This window comes from Myxine glutinosa, chromosome 13, assembly GCF_964187855.1.
Source record: "Myxine glutinosa chromosome 13, kmMyxGlut1.1, whole genome shotgun sequence".
Lineage (NCBI taxonomy): Eukaryota > Metazoa > Chordata > Myxini > Myxiniformes > Myxinidae > Myxine > Myxine glutinosa.
The window spans coordinates 86,399,954-86,425,111 of NC_136273.1; the positions used below are offsets into that span (position 1 = coordinate 86,399,954).

Consider the following 25,158-nt stretch of genomic DNA (forward strand, 5'->3'; position numbering starts at 1 on the left):
CTTGATATTGGCTTTAAAAAGGCCAGTGCAAAATGGGCATTTTGACCGAAAATTTTGACCAACTTAAAAAAGACCGAAAACGCAAAAGAAACTTATCACTTGTTTGAAATGTAATAAAATTGTAACAGTTCAAAATAAAACAAACCAACAATTGCTAATTGAAACATTGGCATTTTATTGATGACATGTCAAGTTTTTGACCAAGATACACCATCTCATCAGTTTGTTCTACAGTACAGAACAGCACAGGGTGCAATGTCAGTCCCCTTTCAATAGCGTGTGTGGCCACCATTGTTTTGGATACAGGCAGTGCATCGTCGGCGTATACTGCCTACCAGTCTTTGGATGGATTGCTGCTGGATTCTGTCCCACTCAGTCCTCAATGTCTGAAGCAGCTCTGCCCGTGTCCTGGCCCTGCCAACTACGCGTCTCCCAAGCTCATCCCACAGGTGATCTATGGGATTCAGGTCAGGGGAGAGCGCAGGCCACTGCATGGTGTTGATGTTCTCGCCTTGGAGAAATGCAGTGGTAAAGCGAGCAGCATGGGGACGAGCGTTGTCATGCTGAAAGGTTCTCAGTTCTGGGTGGTCTAGCAGGAATGGCAGCAGATGAGGTCGCAGGATGTTATCCACATACCGCTGAGCGTTAAGATTCCCATCCACAACCACCAGTGGCGTCCTGTACCGGCCTGATATGGCGGCCCACACCATCACACTTGGGCCACCCCACCTGTTGGCTTGACGCACGCAACAATCGTCATATCGCTCACCAGTTCTTCTCCAGACACGCTCACGCCCATCAGGACTGTCCACACAGAACCTTGACTCATTGCTGAAAGCGACCTCGTTCCACTGCGCCATGGTCCACCGCTGATGCTGCTGGCACCATCTCTGTCGATTGCGGCAATGGGCAGCCGTCATCACGGGGCCTCTGTATGGTCTTCTGGCAGTCAGAGTCATGCAGTCGTCTTCGTGCAGTATCATTGGAGATCCGTGGGTTTGCACGCCCCGGAGTTTCTGCCGCAGTGCGGGATGCTGGACGGAATCGATCCCGCAGGTGACTTCGGACCATCTGCCTGTCCTGCCTTGCAGTGGTGACTCTTGGCCTCCCTGATCGAGGTCTGTCATCTGCAGAGTTGTGGAGGGTGTCTCTGACCACCAGGGCCGATATCGTCTGGTGTGAACAGCCAAGGCGACGTGCCACCTCACGGTAGCTCAGTCCCCCTTGCAGCATGCCCAGGGCACGCTGCCGTTGATCCCTTGACAATCGTGGCATGTTGATTGAAATGCCCATTTTGCACTGGCCTTTTTAAAGCCAATATCAAGACATCACGTGCAGCTCATTAAAATCATCCCGTACCCCTTGGCTAATCACTGACAGTCAAAACGGCTGTTCAACAGCTGTGCTATGAAGTGACCATTGAAGGTTCAAGTGACCATCCGTGACCGTTTTGTCTGACAGTGAGGACACTATTGTCCACAAATAAGTTCACACATTTACTACACGCAGTGTTATTGTTGATATTTAAAGGTTTCAAAGGTGGTAAGTTTCTTTTGCGTTTTCGGTCTTTTTGAAGTTGGTCAAAATGGTCAAATTGTTCGGTCAAAATGCCCATTTTGCACTGGCCTTTTTAAAGCCAATATCAAGACATCATGTGCAGCTCATTAAAATCATCCCGTACCCCTTGGCTAATCACTGACAGTCAAAACGGCTGTTCAACAGCTGTGCTATGAAGTGACCATTGAAGGTTCAAGTGACCATCCATGACCGTTTTGTCTGACAGTGAGGACACTATTGTCCACAAATAAGTTCACACATTTACTACACGCAGTGTTATTGTTGATATTTAAAGGTTTCAAAGGTGGTAAGTTTCTTTTGCGTTTTCGGTCTTTTTTAAGTTGGTCAAAATGGTCATTTTTTGGTCAAAATGCCTATTTTGCACTGGCCTTTTTAAAGCCAATATCAAGACATCACGTGCAGCTCATTAAAATCATCCCGTACCCCTTGGCTAATCACTGACAGTCAAAACGGCTGTTCAACAGCTGTGCTATGAAGTGACCATTGAAGGTTCAAGTGACCATCCGTGACCGTTTTGTCTGACAGTGAGGACACTATTGTCCACAAATAAGTTCACACATTTACTACACGCAGTGTTATTGTTGATATTTAAAGGTTTCAAAGGTGGTAAGTTTATTTTGCGTTTCAGTATACATACGAGTATATACTGTCACGTGAAAAAGTAAGGACACCCCATGTAAAGTTTTGACGTTTTCAACATATTTCAACATACAGCTATTTGATCTTCATTTCAACAATATTGATCGATAAAGGTGATATAATATAACAAATATCATGAAACATTTACATTTTGTAGTCCATTGTATAATTTAAATAAACATGGATGCAAATTTCGCATGTGGAAAAAGTAAAGTAAGATTTCACCGCTCATTGAAGGCCGCGCTCCGGGCCACCCTCCGCGACGGCGGCTGGGTCGACAGGCTCCCCTGGGTCCTGCTGGGCCTCCGGACGGCGCCCAAGGAGGACCTGCGCGCATCCGCGGCGGAGTTGGTCTTCGGGCAACCGTTGCGGGTGCCGGGCGAGTTCCTCCCCGACTCCACGGCACCATGGTCCGCGGCACAGCAGCGCTCCGCTCTGCAAGAGACCGCCCAGAGGTTCGCCCCGGTGCCAACGGCATGCCACGGGCACCCACCGACGCACGTCGCCCCGGAGCTTCGCACGGCGGAGTACGTCTTCGTCCGCCACGATGCCCACCGGACACCACTGCGGCCCCCGTACGACGGGCCTTTCCGCGTGCTGGAGACCGGGGCAAAGCACTTCACCCTGGACATCGGCGGTACTCCTGACCGCGTTTCTGTAGACCGCCTCAAGCCGGCCCACCTCGACGTGGACCATCCACCGCCAGTGGCCCGACCCCCGCGTCGGGGCCGCCCCCCTGCGGGCGGACCCCCGGCACCGCCCAGCCACGCCGCCCCCCGGTCCTGCACCCATCCCAGGGGCATCCCACCTGGCATCCCTGCACCCCGGACGCCGCCGATCGCCAGGGGGCGCTTCGGCCGGGTCATCCGTTTGCCCCGCAAACTGGCCCTCCAGGTGCGCGGGAATTCTGGGGGGGCGCGTGTGGCAGACACGAAAGCCCACTGGCGTGGTGACATCATTCCGCGCACCAAGTGGGCGGCGGCCACGCCCGAGGGGTAGGCGTGGCCTGAGGATATACACGGGGCGCGCAGCCCGGAGCGTGCTAGTGTTACAGTGAGCTCCTGAAATAAAGACGCTTATAAGTTACCGCTTGTCCGCTTCCTCCTTGCTCGCAAGCAGCGCGCGTAACGACGCGCTTTAACTACCTGTCAAACTTACGTGGATTGTTTTTTAGCCTCCGATTTTGGTTGCATCATTTTTCTGGAAGCGCTGCTGTGCTGCTGATGCAGTGCCCCCTTGTCAACAGTAAGCAGGTGCTCATTTGGCGGACCTCGGAAGGATGACAGGTAGAGTCGACCCACCTGGTGTTAATTCAACGCCACGACAGGGCTTGCTCGAACTCAAGACCCCAATATCTTAAGCTTAAACCAATCGATCCTCCTGTTCGGTGAGTGTTCTTTTCACCCTACCTGCTGCACCCGACACACCTGCGGAATTTTCACACCGACCCAGGACCCCCATACGCGGATACGTCATACGTAACCCCCATCTCGACGGACGTCATGTAAATTCCACAAATTCCTCCAAGACGTCAAGTTTGTGCAAAGACCACCGAGGGACGAGTCTGGAGTCTGCACGGAGCACGGCCACAGGTGCGCACGTCAGCAACACCTTTGCACACCTGTTGTGACTTTACGAGCACTTTAACAGCGCAATCCGAACGGTGAGGTCATCGTGCTGAGCACAGGTCGACTGGTCGAGCGAGTTTTGGGCGAAATGCGCGAGTTGTGTAAAGTTTGGACACTTGAAACTGTAAGTACGTTCACGGTAAATCGTAAATACACGACAGGTACCGGTCGGTGTGCTCACGGTTTGGGATTTTCCCGCCCGTTTGTTCACACGGTTCGCTGATCGTTATCCAAACGATGAGAGCGAACTATGCACCTGTTGGAAAGGTGTAAACTGCTAACTAGCACGTGCAGGTGCATTGGTTGTTACCTCCACCATCGACGGGATGGACGTTATGTTTTTACCTCCGTCTGTTTGTGAACAGGATGTCTCAAAAAGTTGTGGTTGAGTTCTGTAAGTGACAAGAAGAGGCAAATTCAAATTTGCTTCAGGTACGAATCCAGATCCGGCCTATCATTTTGATACCAAACGTTTAACCTGTTCAGTCAGGTGGAGGTGTGCTCTCCACCTGGCGCCATTGTAGTTATCTCAGATTAAACATGGTACCTGCTGCTTCCTTGCTTGGCGTTCAGCATTTAACAAGGATAGAGCACGGACAAACAACCATAGGTTGGCAACCATTGCGCAGGCTTCATTGGCCGAATGGCCTCGTGTGTTGGAACTTCCTTGTAAGAGAACTAGGCTGGTGGGATGGCCTAGACCTTAGAGGTATGCACCCACCTGTCTGAAGAGAGGGAAAAGGGTGCCTGCCTGAAAAGAAGAAGAAGAGGGTGCACCCTGCCTGGCTGAGGATTTTCCAGAGTCAGAGAGATCATTGATGAAGATCAGGAATATGATTGGGCCGAATTCCCTGCTTTGTGTACTCCAGCCTTGACAGGGAGACGAGATAAAAGGATTTTTCCCAAAATCTTTGTTTTTTTAAAATCTCTTACTTTTTAACATCTTTTACTTTTTAACATTTCTTTTACTTTTTAACATTTCTTTTACTTTTTAACATTTCTTTTACTTTTTAACATTTCTTTTACTTTTTAACATTTCTTTTACTTTTTAACATTTCTCTTACTTTTTAACATTTCTCTTACTTCTTCACATTTCTATTCATTCTAATTCTTGCTTTTCCTTTATTTCTCTCTCTCTTTGTCTATCTACCGAAGCAGAATTGAATTCTTGCAGAAAATTTTCTGGAAGGTCCACTCGGCTGCACCTGGTTGGGTTTGAGTGTAGTTGTGGAGTAGCGGCTGAAACCCGAATCCTATCCAGGTTCCTCCTGATGACGCCATCTTTGCTCTTTACTTATTCGGGTTCCTCCTGATGACTCCAATGTAGTATTTGGTGTTCCGTTTGATTCCGTTGAGGGCTACGCCTTGACTACAGGTGGTAGAGGAAGCCAGTATGTGGAGGTGACTTTGGATACCATGGGTGGGCAGAGAGTTTGGAGAGCAAGGCGGGGTATTAGTGGATAAATAATTGATTTGTTTATATATATATATATATATACATACCTACATACACCTTCCTGTACTCCTCTTTTGGCGCATCTCCGACGATTGTGAGTAAGTCGTTCCGATAACCTAACCTTTGAACGTATCCCTCATATATTGAACCTGCTTTCAGGAATTCCACGTCTATTTCTTATGTAAAGGCTTTCATCCTCGTGTGCTGTTCCTAATTATTATACACATTCGTTTCGTTATAAATTCATCATTAACAGACTGCACCTTCTCCTCAAAAGGTTTCTAAACTGATGTAGGAACGGTTCTTTACAAACGGCTTCACATTCTGTATCCCGATTCGAGCGAGTGTCGATTCCCCATTGGATAAGTTAATTTGGAGAATCTTGGAATGAGCTTAAGAAGGGCTGTGATGGGTTACGTTTGGTGGGATCGGGTGGTAGGGTCCATAGCTAGACTGCGGTAAGTGTAGTATGGTCCGTGTGATTGGAGTAGGTAAGATTGCCATGTAACAGGGACCTGTCGTATGTAATTTATAGACATGATAGTCGGTAATATTGTATGCGTAAACACCTCTTGTTTGCGGGTGGGGCCAGATAAACCTTCCCATCAGAATGAATATATGAATGATCGTTTTAAGGCCATTTTCCCAGTTAGAGTGGGGGTTAGCCTTGCGGGCCCCATGACAATCATGGTTCCCTGTTTGAGGCAATGTTTTTATGGCCGGATGCCCTTCCTACGCCAGATGAAGCCTTCCCATCACAATAATAACAAAAACAATTACAAGCAAACCATTACCTGGGAAAGCTCTGTTCAGCCGCCGTGAGTGGGGATGGAGGAAATGTCACACGGAGGACAGGACTGCATCCTTGAGAAGCAATTGTTAACTCGTAATTGACAACACAATTACCATCTTTGGGAATGCAAGTGTTTTGTCATTATAGGCTCGCGTGTCACCTTTGTGTGTTAATTACGTTTACAAACACGGGCGAACAGGTTTCTCGGTTAGCTATTCAGATTAAATCTCTCCGCGTTTGCTCACACCAGCTGCTGTTTTTATGTGTGAAGTGATGATAATCAATTATAACATCGTTTTTATATGATTTATCAGATATGTAAACACGAGCAAAAGTACCTGTCTTCGCTTTGCTGACACATTTAATGAAAAGACAACATGCACTTCACAAACATTCTGCGATACAGTATTCATTTCATCATTTACCCGAGGTCATCTACCATCTGCTTGGAAGTCAGGTAGCATCACCTTCATCGGCCAATCTTGCTGTTTATAAATGGAGGGAGGAAAAATCACTACCGCTTCGCTGTGAAGCTCAGTGTTGGATGTTTTGGTTTGAACTTTCACTTAAAATGAGTGCAATTAAACATTTTGAAAATGTCGAATTATTCTCTCAGATTTCAACATCACCTTAATGCATACAGTCATGTGAAAAAGTAAGTACACCCCATGTAAAGTTTTGACTTTTTCAACATATTTCAACATACAGCTATTTGATCTTCATTTCAACAATATTGATAGATAAAGGTGATATAACATAACAAATATCATGAAACTTTTACATTTTGTAGTCCATTGTATAATTTAAATAAACATAAATGCAAATTGCGCATGTGGAAAAAGTAAGTACACCCTTGGCTCTAATAGGTGGTATTGCCCCCTTTGGCAGAAACAACCTCAAGTAGGCGTTTCGTATAACTGTCTACCAGTATCTGACATCGACTGGGAAAATGTTTTGCCCACTCCTCCATGCAGAATGCTTTCAGCTGTGCGATGCTTGAGGGGTTTCTTGCATGCACAGCTCGTTTCAAATCCCCCCACAACATCTCGATGGGATTTAGATCCGGGCTTTGACTTTGCCATTCCAGAACCCTCCATTTCTTTCTTTTCAGCCATTCGATGGTGGATTTACTGCTATGTTTACGGTCATTGTCATGTTGCAAGGTCCACCTTCGGTTGAGCATCAACTTTCCGACAGATGGCCTCACATTATCCTCAAGCACCCTCTGGTACAATGAAGAATTAATAGTGGATTCTATGATGGTGAGCTGCCCAGGCCCTGATGCAGCAAAGCTGCCCCAAACCATAATATTTCCACCACCATGCTTTACAGTTGGTATCAGGTTCTTGTGGTCAAATGCTGTCTTTGGTTTTCGCCAAACATGTCTTCTGGTACTGTGGCCAAATAGCTCTACCTTTGACTCATCTGTCCAGAGCACATTGTTCCAGAAGTGCTGGTCTTTGCCTAGGTGTTCATTGGCAAACTTTAGTCTTGCCCTGATGTTCTTTCTGGACAGCAAAGGTTTCCTCCTGGCACACCTCCCATGTAGATCAAATTTATGCAGCCTCTTTCTAATGGTAGACTCGTGCACTTTAACATCAACAGTGGCAAGAGCTACCTGTAGGTGCCGTGATGACATTCTGAGGTTCTTAGAGACTTCTTTCAGCATCTTGCGGTCTGCTCTCGGGCTGAACTTGCTGGGGCAGCCTGGCCTGAACAAGTTGGCAGTTGTTTGGAATCTTCTCCACTTGTAGATGATCTTCCGGACAGTCGAATGATTGATTTCAAATTGTTTGGAGATCATTTTAAATCCCTTCCCAGACTCATAGGCATCTATAACCTTCTTTCTGAAGGCCTCAGAGAGCTCTTTTGATCTAGGCATGGTGACGCCGCACACCTCAACAACAAAGAACAAACCAAACTAAATATCTGAGGTTTAAATAAGACAGGTTCATCCAAGATCCTCTCTAACGATGTTCTAATCATTTGCACCTGAGCTAGTGCACCTGATTCTAATTTTAGGTATTTGAAGTAGTGCTAAATGTAGGGGTGTACTTACTTTTTCCACATGCGAAATTTGCATTTATGTTTATTTAAATTATACAATGGACTACAAAATGTAAATGTTTCATGGTATTTGTTATATTATATCACCTTTATCTGTCAATATTGTTGAAAAGAAGATCAAATAGCTGTATGTAGAAATATGTTGAAAAAGTCAAAACTTTACATGGGGTGTACTTACTTTTTCACGTGACTGTATTGTTATGTTTGTGGGGGTAGATAATGGAATCCCATAGTAAAGGTAGGATTGCATATTTATAGCATGGACCGTGGACGCGTAGGACAAATCTCTATGTACTTAAGTTGGGAGACTGTAGCTTGATTGATTATGTATCTTCAGACGAGGGGTGAAGCAGTGATAATTAGTTAGGGATTAAGGTTGGTTTTCCCCATTATGTGATTTTTCCCTTTGTCGTTTTCCCTAACGTTTTACATTTACAAAGGCCGGCCATGCAAAACCTCCGTTTAGTGACAACAACCGCCGACATAACCCGAACAGAGCTGATCAGACTAAGCCCCGCCTCTAAAGGACCATAGGAAACAGGCCACGCCCCTGAAGGACATGATTAGCACAGAGGTTGTGGGCGGGGCAAACTGGTAGGGACGTTCGGTGATTGGCGCTCAAGAGGCGGAGGAAGAGCGCGTCTACTCCAGCTGTGCTGTTTTTGCTCGGAGAAGGAGGGTGCCATTTTTGTTCTGATAGTGGACGACCATGTGCTGACTGTGTTGGGCGCGTTTTGGGAAGCGCGGAGCTCTTTGTCATGTCGGCAGTGTTTTGCAGGAGGTTTTGGACAACTGCTGGGCTCTTGGAAGCTGAAGGCCGTGTTGCACTTGACGGTAGAAAATCGAAAGGAGGCCGTCTAATCGGCTCTCCTCATGCTTGCAGTGCCTTCGACGCGCAGCGATCAACGTCGCCATTTTTGGAGAGCTTCCATCATGAGTGGCTACACTAGCTTCAACAGCCACCAAGCTCCTAAAGAAATTTATTGTGACCAAGCTGAGTGCCGGCCAGCTAAAGGGATTTTATTTTATTATCTGTCCCCTTGTCTGTCTTTAAGTCTGTAGTCTAAGGTAGTAGTCTAAGTGTCTAAGTGTGAACTCTGATAGAAATTAGTTTTACCTCAGCATTCCATTTATTTCTTTGTTCATTTTTATTCAATCATATTTGTTGAATTTTCTTTGTCGTGTTTACTCGTTTGTGGTTTCAGAATAAACCCATGTGTTTTGTTCAGGCAAACGCTTCACCTCCCTTCATTCTGCATGCGACAAAAGTACCGCCACTTTTCGGGGTTCCACATCGGGAGTAAAACTGTCTCGGTTATCGGTCATCCAGCGGTCTTAACCACTGTTGACAGGACAATATTGTCACGTCTGACAGCCTCCGTAATACAGACCATCTGCGCTGGGATCATTTATCCCAGGAAATGGCCGAACGGTTTCTAACCTACTGCATTCGGTTATTCATTAATCGTTACCATTCCACAAGGTCAAGCCTGGTGTTGGCTTAACAGTGAAGGTAGCTGGCTTAAGATCTTCGGGTCTTGAGTTTGAGACCTTGTCGTGCCATTGCACCCAACAAGGAACACCCAACGTGCCGTTGCAATAACACCAAGTGGGTTGACTCAGCCTGTCATCCTTCTGAGGTTGGCAAAACAAGTACCAGCTTATTGGGGTAATAAGCCATTTGATTGTCCTGCGTCAGAGTGGTGACCCATCTCTGATTGTACTCCTTAGCCAATGAAACTCCCTTGGCAGCCAGATGTGCCTCACGGCGTGAAAGGCATGGTTATTATTATTCCCCAAGGTCACCCAAGTGAACCAAAATTTACGGCAACACGCACAGGAGGCAGATGGATCGAACACGTTTCTTACCTTTAAAAAGGTTTATTTATAAACTAGCAGGGGTACCGAGCATTGCCCAATGTTGTTCTAATCCAGTTTCCCTTTTGAATAAATCAATTAGGGGTTTTTTTCGATTTTTCAGAGGGAGAGTTTGGGGTGGGAGGAGGAGGTAGGGGAAGGCGTGAGGAGGGAGTTCGGAGAGAGTAGCTGGGGGTGAGGAGGGAAGAAAAGGGGTTGGATTCTGGAGGGGATGAGGTGGGAGGAGGAGGGAGGGGAAGGGATGGGAGATTGCTGAGAGGGGTTGGGGGGTGGGGGGGACCCTGCATTGCCGGGTATCTTTGCTTGTACTAGCAAGGACCCGGGGAACGGAGTTCCACAGAAACCCTCCCTTTGTTTGGGCAGTGTATACGCAATTGGTATAGTATTAATACATGGTACAAGAAGGATAAAAGTCCTTCTTGGCCATGGGAGATAACATCATGGGTTCTGAAATAATACACCGCTTTAATAATTAACTTTAGTTAGTACAGTATTATTGTCCTATACGTACTGTGTCGTTGGAAGACCCATGACACCTATGCTTTCGATATGATTTTAACAATTAGACTAGACGGATTTATGCGAAAAGGCCATGGATAAGCTTCTAGGTGCATTTTTGGGTAAAAGTTGGGAACCTCACTTTTTAACATAATTAGGGTATGCTGAATTCGATCAACCCGGTTCCCAAGCCGAATTTTGAATTTTGAGAATTCTAAGGTTTTCTCTGTTGATTCAGCACGACATATGTTGTTCTCCAAGACTGGTAAACCAGAAGCAATGTCAACGACAAGTGATGCTCTTCATTTCCATTTGATGCTAGTGTGGTGCTGTGCCCACGACTGGATTGCCAGAGAGGTAGGCCACAACGCGTGGATACAAACAAGTCTTTATTACAAGCTCGCATATCAGCACTGGGCGGGCTCGACCTTAGAGCCCGCATATATGTCCCGAGGCCATGCCTTGCCCCCGGGCGTGGCCGATCGGCTGAAAGGCGGGGCATGTATTTCGGTTGCCCGCCTGGACGCTCGCGCCACCCACTGGTGCGCGGAATTATTGACCCTTGTGCCCGCCACACGCGCCCCCCCCCCAGAATTCCCTCGCACCTGAAGGGTGAGCTTGCGGGGAAGCCGGATGACCAGGCCGAAACGCCCCCTGGCGATGCATGCAGGGCTCGGGGGTAGTGGGGCTGGGGGGTGCCGGGGGTCTGACCGCCGGGGGGCGGCCTCGACGCGGAGGCAGAGCTGCTTGCGGGGGGTGGTCCAGATCGAGGTGGGCCGGCTTGAGGCGGTCCACGGACATACAATCCGGGGCACCGCCGATGTCCACGGTGAAATGTTTGTCCCCGGTCTCCAGAACGCGGAAGGGCCCGTCGTACGGGGGCCGTAGCGGTGCCCGGTGGGCATCGTGCCGGACGAAAACGTACTCCGCCGTGCGAAGCTCCGGGGCGACGTGGGAGGATGGGCAACCATGGTGTGCCGTCGGCACCGGGGCGAACCTCCAGGTGGTCTCCTGCAGGGTGGAGCACTGTTGCGCCGTGGACCAAGGAGCCGTGGAGCCGTGGAGTCAGGGATAAATTCGCCCGGTACCCGCAGCGGTTGTCCGAAGACCAGCTCCGCCGAGGACTCGCGCAGGTCGTCCTTGGGCGCCGTCCTGAGGCCCAGCAGGACCCAGGGGAGCCTGTCAGCCCAGCTGCCGTCGCGGAGGCTGGCCCGGAGCGCGGCCTTCATCGAGCGATGAAAGCGCTCGCACAGGCCGTTGACCTGGGGGTGGTAGGCTGTGGTGCAGCGCAGTTTGACGCCGAGCCCTTGCGCCACCGCGCCCCAGAGCTCCGAGGTGAACTGGGGGCCGCGGTCGGACGAGATGTCCGAGGGGGCACCGAACCGGGCAACCCAAGTGGCGATGAAGGCTTGCGCCACATCAGCCGCAGACGTCGCTGCCAATGGCACGGCCTCCGGCCACCGTGTGGTGCGGTCCACCATGGTGAGGAGGTGGGTGAAGCCCCGCGAGGGGGGCATAGGTCCCACCAAGTCGACGTGGACGTGGTCGAACCGACGCTCGGGCACCGTAAACGGGGCCAACGGGGCCAACGGGGCCAACGGGGCCTGGATGTGGCGGTGGACCTTTGCGCGCTGGCACGCGAGGCACGTCCTGGCCCAGTCGCGGACGTCCTTCTTGAGGCCATGCCAGACGAACTTCGCCGCGACGAGTTTCTGGGAGGCCTTCGTGCCCGGTTGGGACAGGCCGTGGATGGCGTCGAAAACCGGGCGCTGCCAGCCAGCGGGCACGATGGGGCGAGGCCTGCCGAGGGAGACGTCGCACAGGAGGGCCGCGCCCGCGATGTCGAACGGCACCTTGGTGACGCGGAGGCCCGTGACGGCGGTCCACAAGGCCTGGACGCCGGGGTCGGCGGTCTGGTCCTCCGCCATCCGGGCATAGTCGATCCCGATGTGGACCGCGTGCGCGACGGACTGGGAAAGGCAATCCGCCACCGCGTTGTCTTTACCCGCGACGTGATGGATGTCCGTCGTGTACTCGGACACGGCAGAGAGGTGACATTGCTGCCGGGCCGACCATGGCTCGGCGACCTTGGCCATCGCGAACACAAGGGGCTTGTGATCAACGAAAGCCGTGAACGGGTGGCCCTCGAGCAGATGGCAGAAGTGTCGGACCGCCAGGTGGAGCCCGAGCAGCTCGCGGTCGAAGGTGCTGTACCGGCATTCGTGCAGGCGAATCTGCCGGCTAAAAAACGCCAGGGGGTGCCAAGCACCACGCACCCACTGCTCGTGCACCGCGCCCACCACGTAGTCCAACGCGTCAGTGGTGAGGGCGATCAGTGCATCGGGCACCGGGTGCGCCAGCATGGTGGCGTTGGCCAAGGCCAGCTTTGCGCCTGCAAACGCCGCGGCCATCGGCTCCGACCAGGCGATGTCACCTTTGCCCGGCTTCCCCCGTGCAGGATTAAGGGCCTCGTGCAGGGGGCGAAGGAGCTGGGCGATGCGGGGCACGAAGCGGTGGTAAAAATTGACCATGCCCAGGAATTCCTGGAGCCCCTTAATCGTGCAGGGGCGCGAAAAACTCTTGACGGCCTCCACCTTGGCCGGTAAAGGGACGGCCCCGTGCCTGGTGATGCGGTGCCCCAAGAAGTCGATGGCGGCGACGCCGAAGCAGCAGTTTGCGGGGTTGATGATCAGGCCATGCTGGCCCAGGCATTCGAAAAGCGTGCGGAGGTGGAGCAGGTGACCCTCCCGGGACGCGCTCGCGACTAGGATGTCGTCCAGGTAGACATAGATGAAAGGTAAATTGCGCAAGACGCTGTCCATGAGCCGCTGGAACGCCTGGGCCGCATTCTTCAACCCAAAAGGCATCCGCAGGAACTCAAAGAGGCCGAAAGGGGTGATGACGGCCGTCTTTGGGACATCGTCCGGTTGTACGGGGACCTGGTGGTAGCCCCGGATGAGGTCCACCTTGGAGAACACGTTCGTGTTTGCCAACCGGGCGGAAAAGTCTTGGATATGCGGGACCGGGTAGCGGTCGGGGGTGGTGGCATCATTGAGCCGGCGGTAGTCACCGCACGGCCGCCATCCGCTGCCGGGCTTCGACACAATGTGCAGAGGAGAGGCCCAAGCACTGTTTGAGCGCCGTACGATACCCAGCCGTTCCAGCGTGGCAAACGCCGCTTTCGCCACGGCGAGCTTCGTGGGGTCGAGGCGGCGTGCCCGGGCGTAGACCGGTGGCCCGACCGTGGGGATATGGTGCTCCACCCCGTGTTTGACGGCCACCGCTGAAAAGGTGGGCCGCGTGAGGGCAGGGAAACTGGCGAGGAGGCGGGTAAACTCGTCCGCTGCCGGAAGCGTACAGACTAACCTCGCCGGGACGGAACCCATCAGCAAGCCACTCGGTGAGCCGCTCAGCGAGCTGCTCAATGAGCCGCTCAGTGAACAAGCGAGCGAGCTGAAGGTTTCGGCCTGGACGAGACGTCTGCGCTTAACGTCGACCAACAGCCCATGCGCACATAGGAAGTCCGCACCAAGCAGGGCCATTGGCACGCTAGCGGTGACGAACGACCATTGGAAGCGCTGCCCTCTGAACCGCAGTGAGAGGCAACGCTTCCCGAATGTGCGGATGGGTGTACCGTTGGCGGAAAGCAAAGCGGGGCCCCGGCCCGCGGCTTGCTTGTCGGACGCGGAGGCAGGGAGGACGCTTACCTGCGCTCCCGTGGCGCAAAGAAAACTGTGCCTGGACGAGGTGTCCGTGATGAACAGGAGGCTGCCGGAATGGCCGACGCTCATGGCCGCAAGTGAGCGCCGGCCCGGTCGTTTCCCGACCCATCAGCAGAACACGGCGGCGGCACGTTTTAGCCTTGCGGCTGAACCTGGCATGGTAGTAGCACCAGGTTTGTGGTGGTGGCCCCCGCGGCGGCCGTGCCGGCGGCAGTGGTGGTGGTGGCAGCGGCAGTATTGGGCGGGGTTTAGCAGCGGCCACGAGGGAAGCAGGGGGCGCTGTAGCCTCCGCGCCGGGATCCACTACGGCAGCACCGTACACCGACCGCGTGTCGCAGGCCGCGAAATACTTGTCGGCCTCTCCAGCCAGGGCGCGGGGTTCCTTTATTTTGGAACCGGCCAGCGCGAGGCACCACTGTACAGGTAGCTGGCGTAGGAAAAGTGCTCGGAATAAGAAATCCGGGCGCTGGTCTCCAAGCAGGGACAGCATGAAATCCATCCGGAAGGATGGTCGTGTGTCGCCGAGGGCGGGAAGGTCCAGAAAGCGGTCGGCACGTTCGACCTCCGTGAGCCCGAACGTGGCGAGGAGGAGACGTTTGAGTGCCTCGTACTTGTGGTCGCCCAGCGGGCGCCGAAGGATGGACACGACGCGGGCGGCAGTGCCGGGCCCGAGGGCGGCGACCACGTGGTAGTACCTGGTCTCGTCCACCGTGATGCCCCGGAGTTGGAATTGAGCTTCAGCCTGCACAAACCAAACGTCGGCTTGCGCTTCCCAAAACTCCGGGAGTTTGATTGCGATGGCGTTGGTAGCCATGGCGCGTTCGGGGGTCAGCAACGGCTGAACCAATCGGGGTCACCAGTGTGGTGCTATGCACACACGACTCGATTGCCAGAGAGGTAGGCCACAACGCGTGGATACAAACAAGAGTCTTTATTACAAGCTCGCATATCAGCACTGGGCGGGCTCGACCTTAGAGCCCGCATATATGTCCCGAGGCCATGCCTTGCCCCCGGGCATGGCCGATCGGCCGAAAGGCGGGGCATGTATTTCAGTTCCCCGCCTGGACGCTCACGCCACCCACTGGTGCGCGGAATTATTGACCCTTGTGCCCGCCACACTAGTACACTATCAAGCCATGGTATGGAGAGATGCTCATTGTGCCATACCTGACCTTCCTGCACCTGTGGAAATGGGATGGAAACGTGGTGATTCAGGACTAGAGCCTATTCTGATGTCACTGAGTCCAATCCCAGAAAGTTGCCTCGAGATGATTTGTTGTGTATGCCAGAAGCAATGCAAGACTCGACGCTGCAAATGTCGCTATTCAGAGTTGAGGTGCACATCAATGTGTGCCTGTCAGCAACAGAGTGATGATCAGACCCCTTGTATGAATTTGATGTAGTTTGGCAAAACAACATGTGTGACATTCCTGAATGCTTGTCCTTCACGGCCATGTATACTTAATTTTAGAATAAATGGTTGTATGAAATATTGTCTTATTTAAACCATTTCCCATTTTATCGTGTCCAATTTCCATATCAGTTTGAATGTCTCTTTCAACATGTCGCCATCATAATATAGACCAGACAGATTTATGAAAAAAGGCCATGTCTAAGCTTCTAGGTGCATTTTGGGGTAAAAGTTGTAAACTTAAAGTAAAAGAGCTGCATGTATATACATGATATATAAATGCTTGTTCAAATAAACTGTCCAAAAATGGCAATTTGGCGGCCATTTTTTAATGCTAATTAGAAGGTCAAAAACTAACATTCATGCACCTAACATTCACATTTCTCAGAAATCCGTCTCGTCTAAATCGCTTTGTTTGTGTTTCACACTGAATGAAAAATGTAGAGGTAGAGCATGCAGATTGTGATACATGACTGGTTCGATCGCTTCGATGACGTTCGGCTTCAACGGCATATAAATGAAAATGGCGGTCGGCGGAGTCAGCCACCGTACGCTGTTGTACGCTGTAATTACATCATAGACGTTATGACAGACAGACAGACAACTGCCGCTACTTTAATATTGTCGTGTGTCTACCCTTTGGTGAACACCGCAGGGTGATGGATAGCCGACCGAGCTTTAACTCCGAGGCGTACCCAAACTATGGCGGTAGTGGCACGTGCAGGGGGGTATTGGAGGGCAGCGAGAGCTTACCAGCACAGCCAGATGCGGCACGGGGGTTATCTGATCCTCACAACAAATAAATGTACAAAACCGGCAAAGCCACAATACAACAATTAAAATGCAACAAATAATGGTTTAATAAAAATAATGCAGGCAACAAAAATGAATGTACAGTAAACTAAAGTTCCTATATTGAGGATCTTCCTCTCGGACACAATTACACACAAGGGGATGATAAAACAAACATAAAAATGTAGTGTGGTGCGTTTGCCTGCGACTCCGTCCCGGCATCCTTGACCGTCCTGGGTCATCACAGATTCCACGTCCCTGCACGGGAAAACACGCGTTGGCACGAAGTCGCGTTCACCGCCAGCCGCCGACGCGAAGCGAACAGGCCCGGGCTCCTCCCTTGTCCTTCTCGCTCGGCTGCACCGAGCTCCGACCGTCCCGAACCGCTCTTGGTCTCTTTTCCCACCAGCGGACCCGATCCAGGAAATGCAACCACCATGGGCCAGCACTAAGAGAGAGAGAGGGTAAAATGTGTCTTCCTGCGACCAAGCCAGGGACAGAGAGAGAGAGAGAACAGTGCATCCACCCGCAATCAAACCCAGCACAAGAGAGAGCGAAAATCCACTGATGCTTACACACGACGATCCACTGATACTTACAGGTGGCAATCCACTGATGCTTACAGGTGATCATCCACTGTATCTTGCCAGTGATTATCTACTCCTGCTTTGTGGGGAAGAGACAGTATTTTGGTGGCAGGGGTGGGACTTGTGGTTCTAAATTATTTATTGGCTTCATGCATTGAGATTTGAGCTGTTCCATAAATACTGATGGAGATTATAATGTGAATGTGTAAAGGGCAATGTACATTCTACAATCTACATATTATGCAATCAAATGACAATGGTTGAAGCTCCCATCTTTTCTTGTCTCAGCCATCTCCAAACAGAGATCATTCCCTTTTTTGTTACAGGAGGGAGGCTTATGGAAGAGCTAGGTAGAACTGACAGTTGGACAATCATCATGGGAATGAACAAAACAGAAAAAGAGGAAAGGCAGGAGAGGAGGAAACGCTGAAACTAGCATGTAACATGGTTGAGTTAGGAAAATATTGTTACGGAAACGGAGAGGGCTTCCCTCGTTGCCCTGCGGAGATTAACCCGCCGTTCCTTCTACTAACCACTCTCCGTTCCTGGTCGTCCCAACGCTCCCTCCCGCCCGCAGCGCCGCCAGGGTATTCGGGCCAGAAAGTCGGAATGGCCTTCCCGGGACCTGAGTGCAACGCTCGGTCGTGAGACAGGGAAGAGACGGCCGTTCGAGCTACGGTTTTAGGTTACCGAGCGGGTTTAGTAACCCGTAGTTCGAACCATTAACAAACTACACCCGATTATAACGTTGGCCAAATCGCGCTATGCTAAATCAATGATAGAAAGGACACGATGACTGGGAAAGATGAAACGACGCAAGGGGGTACAGTTCTCAAGACCTCCGGAGGAGGGTGTAATTACAGTGGTGGAGAAAAGGGGTAGATTACAAGGCAGAGTGAGGTAAAGGACACAGAAAAGATGGGCACTTAAATACAGGCTTATTTATGCCCAGACAGACCACGGACAAACGGACAAGGTAGACTCACACAGGGGTTGATGGCAGGAATGGACAGGTAGGTCGATGGCACAAGGTGCACCTTGGCTCGGGGACAGGATAAAGCACGGTCCAAAGATGCAGGGAGGTCTCACAGCGCTCGGAGGGTACGTCTTGCTTGCTCCAAGCTCAGCGCGCATCTGACGTCACCTCTCTCTCACTGCGCATGCTCAACGGGGAGTGACACGCCCTCGGCTGGTTGGCTCCGCCCCAACTGGGGCCGGTCCGCCGCTTCCATTGGGTGCGGGGGTTACCGGGCTCCGCCCTTGACGAGGAGCCGACAGGGAGCCATGTTCTGCCCCCTGTTGGGTAACCCCGTCGAGCACATGTCCGATGGCGGCTCGTTGGGAAGGCCTGGTGCCCTCCCACCACTCCTACCAACCAAGCCAGAGTGAGGACGCGCACTCCCTGCGCTCGTTGTTGTTGTTGTTGTTGTTGTTGTTGTTGTTGTTGTTGTTGTTGTTGTTGCTTCTGAAGAGAACTGTGAGGAAGAGCTGCGGGGAGGTATTGGGAGGTCCTAAACTTCCTAACGGTGCCATACAATCACATTCTGGTGCAACGAAGGGTCAGAATTAATGGAAACGAATCCTTACCTGACATAGACTAAGAATAACTAGCAAGATGTCCTATAGTTGTCTACATGAGATGCGGTGGACTTGGAGGCGACATTTAATGTGGGAAATAGGGGGAGGTCGGGTCTACAGAGTGTTGTTTACAGAAAATGGGACTAGGGAATGGGGGATTGGGGAGAGTTGGGAAGTATTGAGGAAATAGGGGAATATTTACAAGCGGATATGGATGGATGCAAATCCCATATCCGCAACAATATAATGGAAGCAATAAGTATAATGGGTCAAAATTGGGGATGACATGAGATGGCGGAGCATTGCTTGCTTGAATCCCTGGATGTAAGAGTGAAACAGCCTCTGGAAAGTTGTTCCATAGATGGGAATAGTGATAAATAAGAGATGAGGTGTGCAGTCAGCCTGGATGTTGAAAGCTTACCCAGGAGTTGTTACTGGAAGAATACATTAATCCTGGAGTAGATAGTGAGGGGCAGAGGACCGAGGGACCAGAGGGAGCGATGTTGGAGAATAGACGGTACAAAACAGAAACCACAAACCTACCTGTGATGTGAAACAACACACCTTGTGCTTAGGCTTCGTCATGGGAAATTCCAATAATTTTCAGAGCTTTAGATTCCAGAATCCTGGACACACAGATGCGATGCTGGTGGGCCAGCCCATAGCAGAGAGCAGTACTCCAGTGAGCTACAGACAATGGCCTCGTAGATTGTGGGTAGCTCTGATGTTCAATGGAATACTTGTATTGACGAAGGACGCCTAGTCTGGCGTTGGCTTGGGAGACCAGCTTTGCTATGTCCTCGGCACAGGAAAGGTTATGGCTGATGGAGAGGCCCAGACGTTCAAGAGACTGAACCACTTCCAATAGATGACTAAGGAAATAGATGGGTGATCCGCGTCCATTTGATGAACCTTCAAGAGCGATAGCGAGTGACTGAGATTTTCCAGGAGACTGAGATTTTTCCAGGAGACTGAGATTTTTCCAGGAGACTGAGATTTTTCCAGGAGACTGAGATTTTTCCAGGAGACTGAGATTTTTCCAGGAGACTGAGATTTTTCCAGGAGACTGAGATTTTTCCAGGAGACTGAGATTTTTCCAGGAGACAGATTTTTCCAGGAGACAGATTTTTCCAGGAGACAGATTTTTCCAGGAGACTGATTTTTCCAGGAGACTGAGATTTTTCCAGGAGATCGAGATTTTTCCAGGAGACTGAGATTTTTCCAGGAGACTGAGATTTTTCCAGGAGACTGAGATTTTTCCAGGAGACTGAGATTTTTCCAGGAGACTGAGATTTTTCCAGGAGACTGAGATTTTTCCAGAATATTTGAGATTTTCTAAATTTCTCCCCTTCACTCCCAAACCCCTGCGTTTTAATATGGACATGCACCTGCATGTTATTTAAACCGAAAATGTAGCTGGGTGATGCAAGCTCTTGGTTTCATTGCTCCATGTAGTTGTTAATACCTACAACATAACCTTTTCTTTACAGATGATGAAAGCATGTGTGAGGAATTTTCTCCAGAGGATAAGTGGAGGACGTTTACAGGTCGGTCCAGTGTCTGCGGAGGTCCCTTGCCCACGGCTCGTCTCCAAAGATGGACACGTCAACATCGTGCTAGACAACCTGTCCACCCAGTACCACCTTACTATGATGGCCGACATGTGGACAACCTTTTTGGAACTAGGGTGGAGGTGTTGTTTTAGATCTTGCAGTAAACACTTGTGGTGGTACCATGCTTAAACTAACGTTGTTCATTTGTTGCTGTCAATCACATGTCAATTGCCAGGGCTGCAGCGTCTCTTAAGACCTCAAGCTCTTGAAGAGGGAAGTCGTCAGTTCAAAGGGCAATTGGTGTCACAAAGGTGGTGAACTCGAAGTAGTTTAGTGTTCGATTAATGGATATTACCTCTGCCACCGAAGGTCATTGGTTATTACCTCTTACCTTATAAGACCCCGAACATCCCTTCAAACCCCAAAGACCCTTTAGAACCCCAAGATCCTTAAGACCATGTGGACCCAATTAGAAGCATTAGACTCTACTGGTAGTCTCATGGGATCAGGATTTTAGAACCTGAAGACCTTACATTGACCAATGACCATGCTAGATCCTTTAGAAACTCAGACCTTTAAGATCCCTAATACCCTTGAGACCCTAGATACCACATTAGACCTTTTAGAACACCTAGACCCTGTTAGACTCTTTATACCTGTAACTACTGTTGGAACATACCCTATAGACCTTCTAGACAGACCATTTAGACCCTTTGGACCTTTTTAAGACCCTTTCATTCCCTGCGACAGGTGGTGGCTCTGGTGGTTCGTGTGTTTATGAATTGTGAATAAGGTGTGTATCGTGGTAAAAAAATGTGTTCCTCTAAAGTTTCGCTGTGATTAACAGCCATTTCCGATGTCGGAGAAGGCAGCCATTTCCAAGCAGCTTGTTGAGCGCTCGCCAAGTGCTTTAGTCTTGTGACGGTCTGAATAACTCAAGGAGACCAAGCAGGTTTATAAAGTATTGCAAAAAAACGGAAATGGCTCAACACGAGGAGAGGTGTAGCGGTTTGTCAGGGTCGGTTGTGTTTCGCCCTTGGGCCTGTGGACTTGGCTCGGTTTTCCTTCATGGGGCGGCCCTGCACGGCAGGGAATTGGTGACCAAGAGTTGAGGCTTGGTAGAGATTCTGAACATGGGGCGAGGCACACGAGGAGGATTGCATGAGGGGGGTGAGGGTGAAACTGAATGGCGGGAATCAAGTGTGAAAAGCATTTGGGGTGTTCACTTTGAAATGTTACTTCTTTTTTTTTTTTACTTTCCCTTGAGGGAGGGGAGGGAGAGGAACAAATGGAGAAAGAGAGCAGGGAGAGGTGGGAGTGTGTGTGTGTGTGTGTGTGCACTCGGGTAGGAGTGCAAGAGGTAGCTATATGATAACAGCCTATGGTAGGAGATCCAGCAGGTCAGCCAGGGCAGCGCTAATGATTGGTGACTTGAGTGTCCCAAACTAATCAAGATGGTACTAACTCTGCCAAGCGGGCAGAGGTTTCGAAGCGAGGTTCGGCTCGGTAGTTTGAATGTGGGATCAATGGGGGGAGAGGGGTTGAGGTGGTGGAGATGGTGCAGAGAAGGAGGTTGGAAGTGTTGTGTGCGCAGGAGACAATATGGAAAGGGGACAGGGCGAAGAGATTAGTAGGAGGATACCAGATGTTGCACGCAGGTGGGATGGAAGGAGTATGAATAATAGTTTTGGACGAGATCAGCAAGGAGGTGCTCAGAGTGGAAAGATGGCATGGGTGGTGGTACAGAGGCAAATGGTGTGTGTTATGTCGGTATATGGGCCACAAACGGGAAGGTCTAGGCCAGAGAGGCAGAAATTCAGGGACGCACTGGAGAGGATGATGGGAATGGTTGAGATGGAGGGGATGCTGTGCATTGCTGGAGACTTCAACGTGCATGTCGGAGTAGCGCAGCCTGGTGAAGGGGAATGGGTTGGGAGATTTGGTTGGGGAACGAGGAATAGAGAGGGTCAAGAGCTGGTGGAGCTGATGGCTCAGACTCCTTCTTTCTAAAGCGGGAACGCCACAAGATTATCTATAGGAGTGGACAGCACAGGACAGAACTGGATTTGGTGGTGGTAAGGAAGTGACAGCTGTGGAGGGTTAAGGATCGCAAGGCAGTGGCTGGAGAGCATGTTGCCTCCCAGCACAAGGTTGTGGTGTTTGTGGTGAGGATGAAGAAAAGGAGGGAGGTTAAGAGAAGGGGTCGAGAGGTTATGAGGTTAGGGAAGTGTAGGGGAAACGTCGCCGAAGAGTACAAGAAGAGGGTGGGCGCCAGGTGTGAGCAACTTCGTGGAAGGTTTGGAGAAGGGGTGGAAGAAGTATGGAGAGGCATTCAGGGGAATTGCAGAAGTGTTGTGTGGAAGGACGTCCTCGTCGAGGGATAGAAATCAGGTATGGTGGACAGAGGAAGTATCGAAGGCAGTTGGTGAAAAGGAGGTTTGCAAGAGGAAAGAGAAGATCAAGGATAGAGGGAGAGAACCGGATGCAGGGTTGCTTTACCTGTATGTGCAGAAGAAGAAGAGGAGCAGCAAGGAGAACTGTGGATAAGGTGAGGAATGATATGGAAGAGGGAGGTGTACAAGTTGAAGGAGGATGGTGGATGGTGGGAGGAAGATGATCTCTAAATTGGCTCGTAACAGGAGTGCGGATAGTAAGGCAATGAAGGGACGGGCGGTGATTGAGGATGGAGGCAGGAAGCTCGTGACGGAGAAGGGATTTGTAAAATAAAACAATAAAATATTTGTCGACCCACTCAGCATTCGTATTCCTTATTTTATGATTGATCAGGAGACCACAAACTGATGGGTTTTTTATTTATTTACAAGATCTATAAGGACTAATAATAACAATGGAATTATATTCATATTATAAAGACACTTTTCAAAATGAATGTTGATACAAATGACTAAATTTATTTGAGAAATTTGGCTTGAAGACAATTTTGATGAATGTGGTTAGATAGAATGATTACATACACTGTATTTTCATCGAATACCAATCCACAAATGGTTATTATATCTTGTGCTTCACAGGTGCAAGTGTGCAATGTTCTTCATTGTTTACCTTGGTTCGTGGCTCCTCTTCGGTCTCATTTGGTTTGCCGTTGCATCATCACATAGAGATTTATCCACCAGCAACTCCACACAGGAACAAAAGCCATGTGTGCACAACGTGAAAAATGTTATGGGAGCCTTCTTGTACTCTGTGGAAACACAGGTGGGCTTTGATTCCAAATCCAACAGCCACTTCGCTTTTTGATCCATTCAGCATCGGAAAAAGTCATTCTACATTCAACATCCCAAAAACAGCCATTTTACATTCAACATCCCATAAACAGCCATTTTACATTCAACATCCCATAAACAGCCATTTTACATTCAACATCCCATAAACAGCCATTTTACATTCAACATCCCATAAACAGCCATTTTACATTCAACATCCCATAAACAGCCATTTTACATTCAACATCCCATAAACAGCCATTTTACATTCAACATCCCAGAAACAGTCATTCTACATTCAACATCCCATAAACAGCCATTTTACATTCAACATCCCATAAACAGCCATTTTACATTCAACATCCCATAAACAGCCATTTTACATTCAACATCCCATAAACAGCCATTTTACATTCAACATCCCATAAACAGCCATTTTACATTCAACATCCCAGAAACAGTCATTCTACATTCAACATCCCAAAAACAGCCATTTTACATTCAACATCCCATAAACAGCCATTTTACATTCAACATCCCAGAAACAGCCATTTTACATTCAACATCCCATAAACAGCCATTTTACATTCAACATCCCATAAACAGCCATTTTACATTCAACATCCCATCGAGACATTTTACATTCAACATCCCATAAACAGCCATTTTACATTCAACATCCCAGAAACAGCCATTTTACATTCAACATCCCATAAACAGCCATTTTACATTCAACATCCCATAAACAGCCATTTTACATTCAACATCCCATCGAGACATTTTACATTCAACATCCCATAAACAGCCATTTTACATTCAACATCCCATAAACAGCCATTTTACATTCAACATCCCATAAACAGCCATTTTACATTCAACATCCCATAAACAGCCATTTTACATTCAACATCCCATAAACAGACATTTTATATTCGATGTCCCATAAACAGCCATTTTACATTCAACATCCCATAAACAGCCATTTTACATTCAACATCCCATAAACAGACATTTTATATTCGATGTCCCATAAACAGCCATTTAACATACAACATCCCAGAAACAGCCATTTCACATTCAACATCCCACAAACAGCCATTTTACATTCAACATCCCATAAACAGCCATTTTACATTCAACATCCCATAAACAGCCATTTCACATTCAACATCCCAGAAACAGCCATTTTACATTCAACATCCCAGAAACAGCCATTTTACATTCAACATCCCATAAACAGCCATTTTACATTCAACATCCCATAAACAGCCATTTTACATTCAACATCCCATAAACAGCCATTTTACATTCAACATCCCATAAACAGCCATTTTACATTCAACATCCCATAAACAGCCATTTTACATTCAACATCCCATAAACAGCCATTTTACATTCAACATCCCATAAACAGCCATTTTACATTCAACATCCCATAAACAGCCATTTTACATTCAACATCCCATAAACAGCCATTTTACATTCAACATCCCATAAACAGACATTTTATATTCGATGTCCCATAAACAGCCATTTTACATTCAACATCCCAGAAACAGCCATTTTACATTCAACATCCCATAAACAGCCATTTTACATTCAACATCCCAGAAACAGCCATTTTACATTCAACATCCCATAAACAGCCATTTTACATTCAACATCCCATAAACAGACATTTTATATTCGATGTCCCATAAACAGCCATTTTACATACAACATCCCAGAAACAGCCATTTCACATTCAACATCCC

General features: G+C 49.3%; 1 protein-coding gene across 1 annotated transcript in view; it reads left to right on the forward strand.

The window, feature by feature from the left end:
- Positions 1 to 3,799: 3,799 nt before the first annotated feature.
- The window catches only part of LOC137438394 (ATP-sensitive inward rectifier potassium channel 1), a 118,562-nt gene continuing 97,203 nt past the window's right edge, over positions 3,800 to 25,158 (forward strand). Inside the window, exons 1-3 of the mRNA XM_078767743.1 lie at positions 3,800 to 3,969; positions 20,118 to 20,320; positions 23,213 to 23,396. Coding sequence (XP_078623869.1) covers positions 3,934 to 3,969; positions 20,118 to 20,320; positions 23,213 to 23,396 — 423 coding nt within the window. The 5' untranslated portion in view covers positions 3,800 to 3,933. The remainder of the gene's footprint in view (positions 3,970 to 20,117; positions 20,321 to 23,212; positions 23,397 to 25,158) is intronic.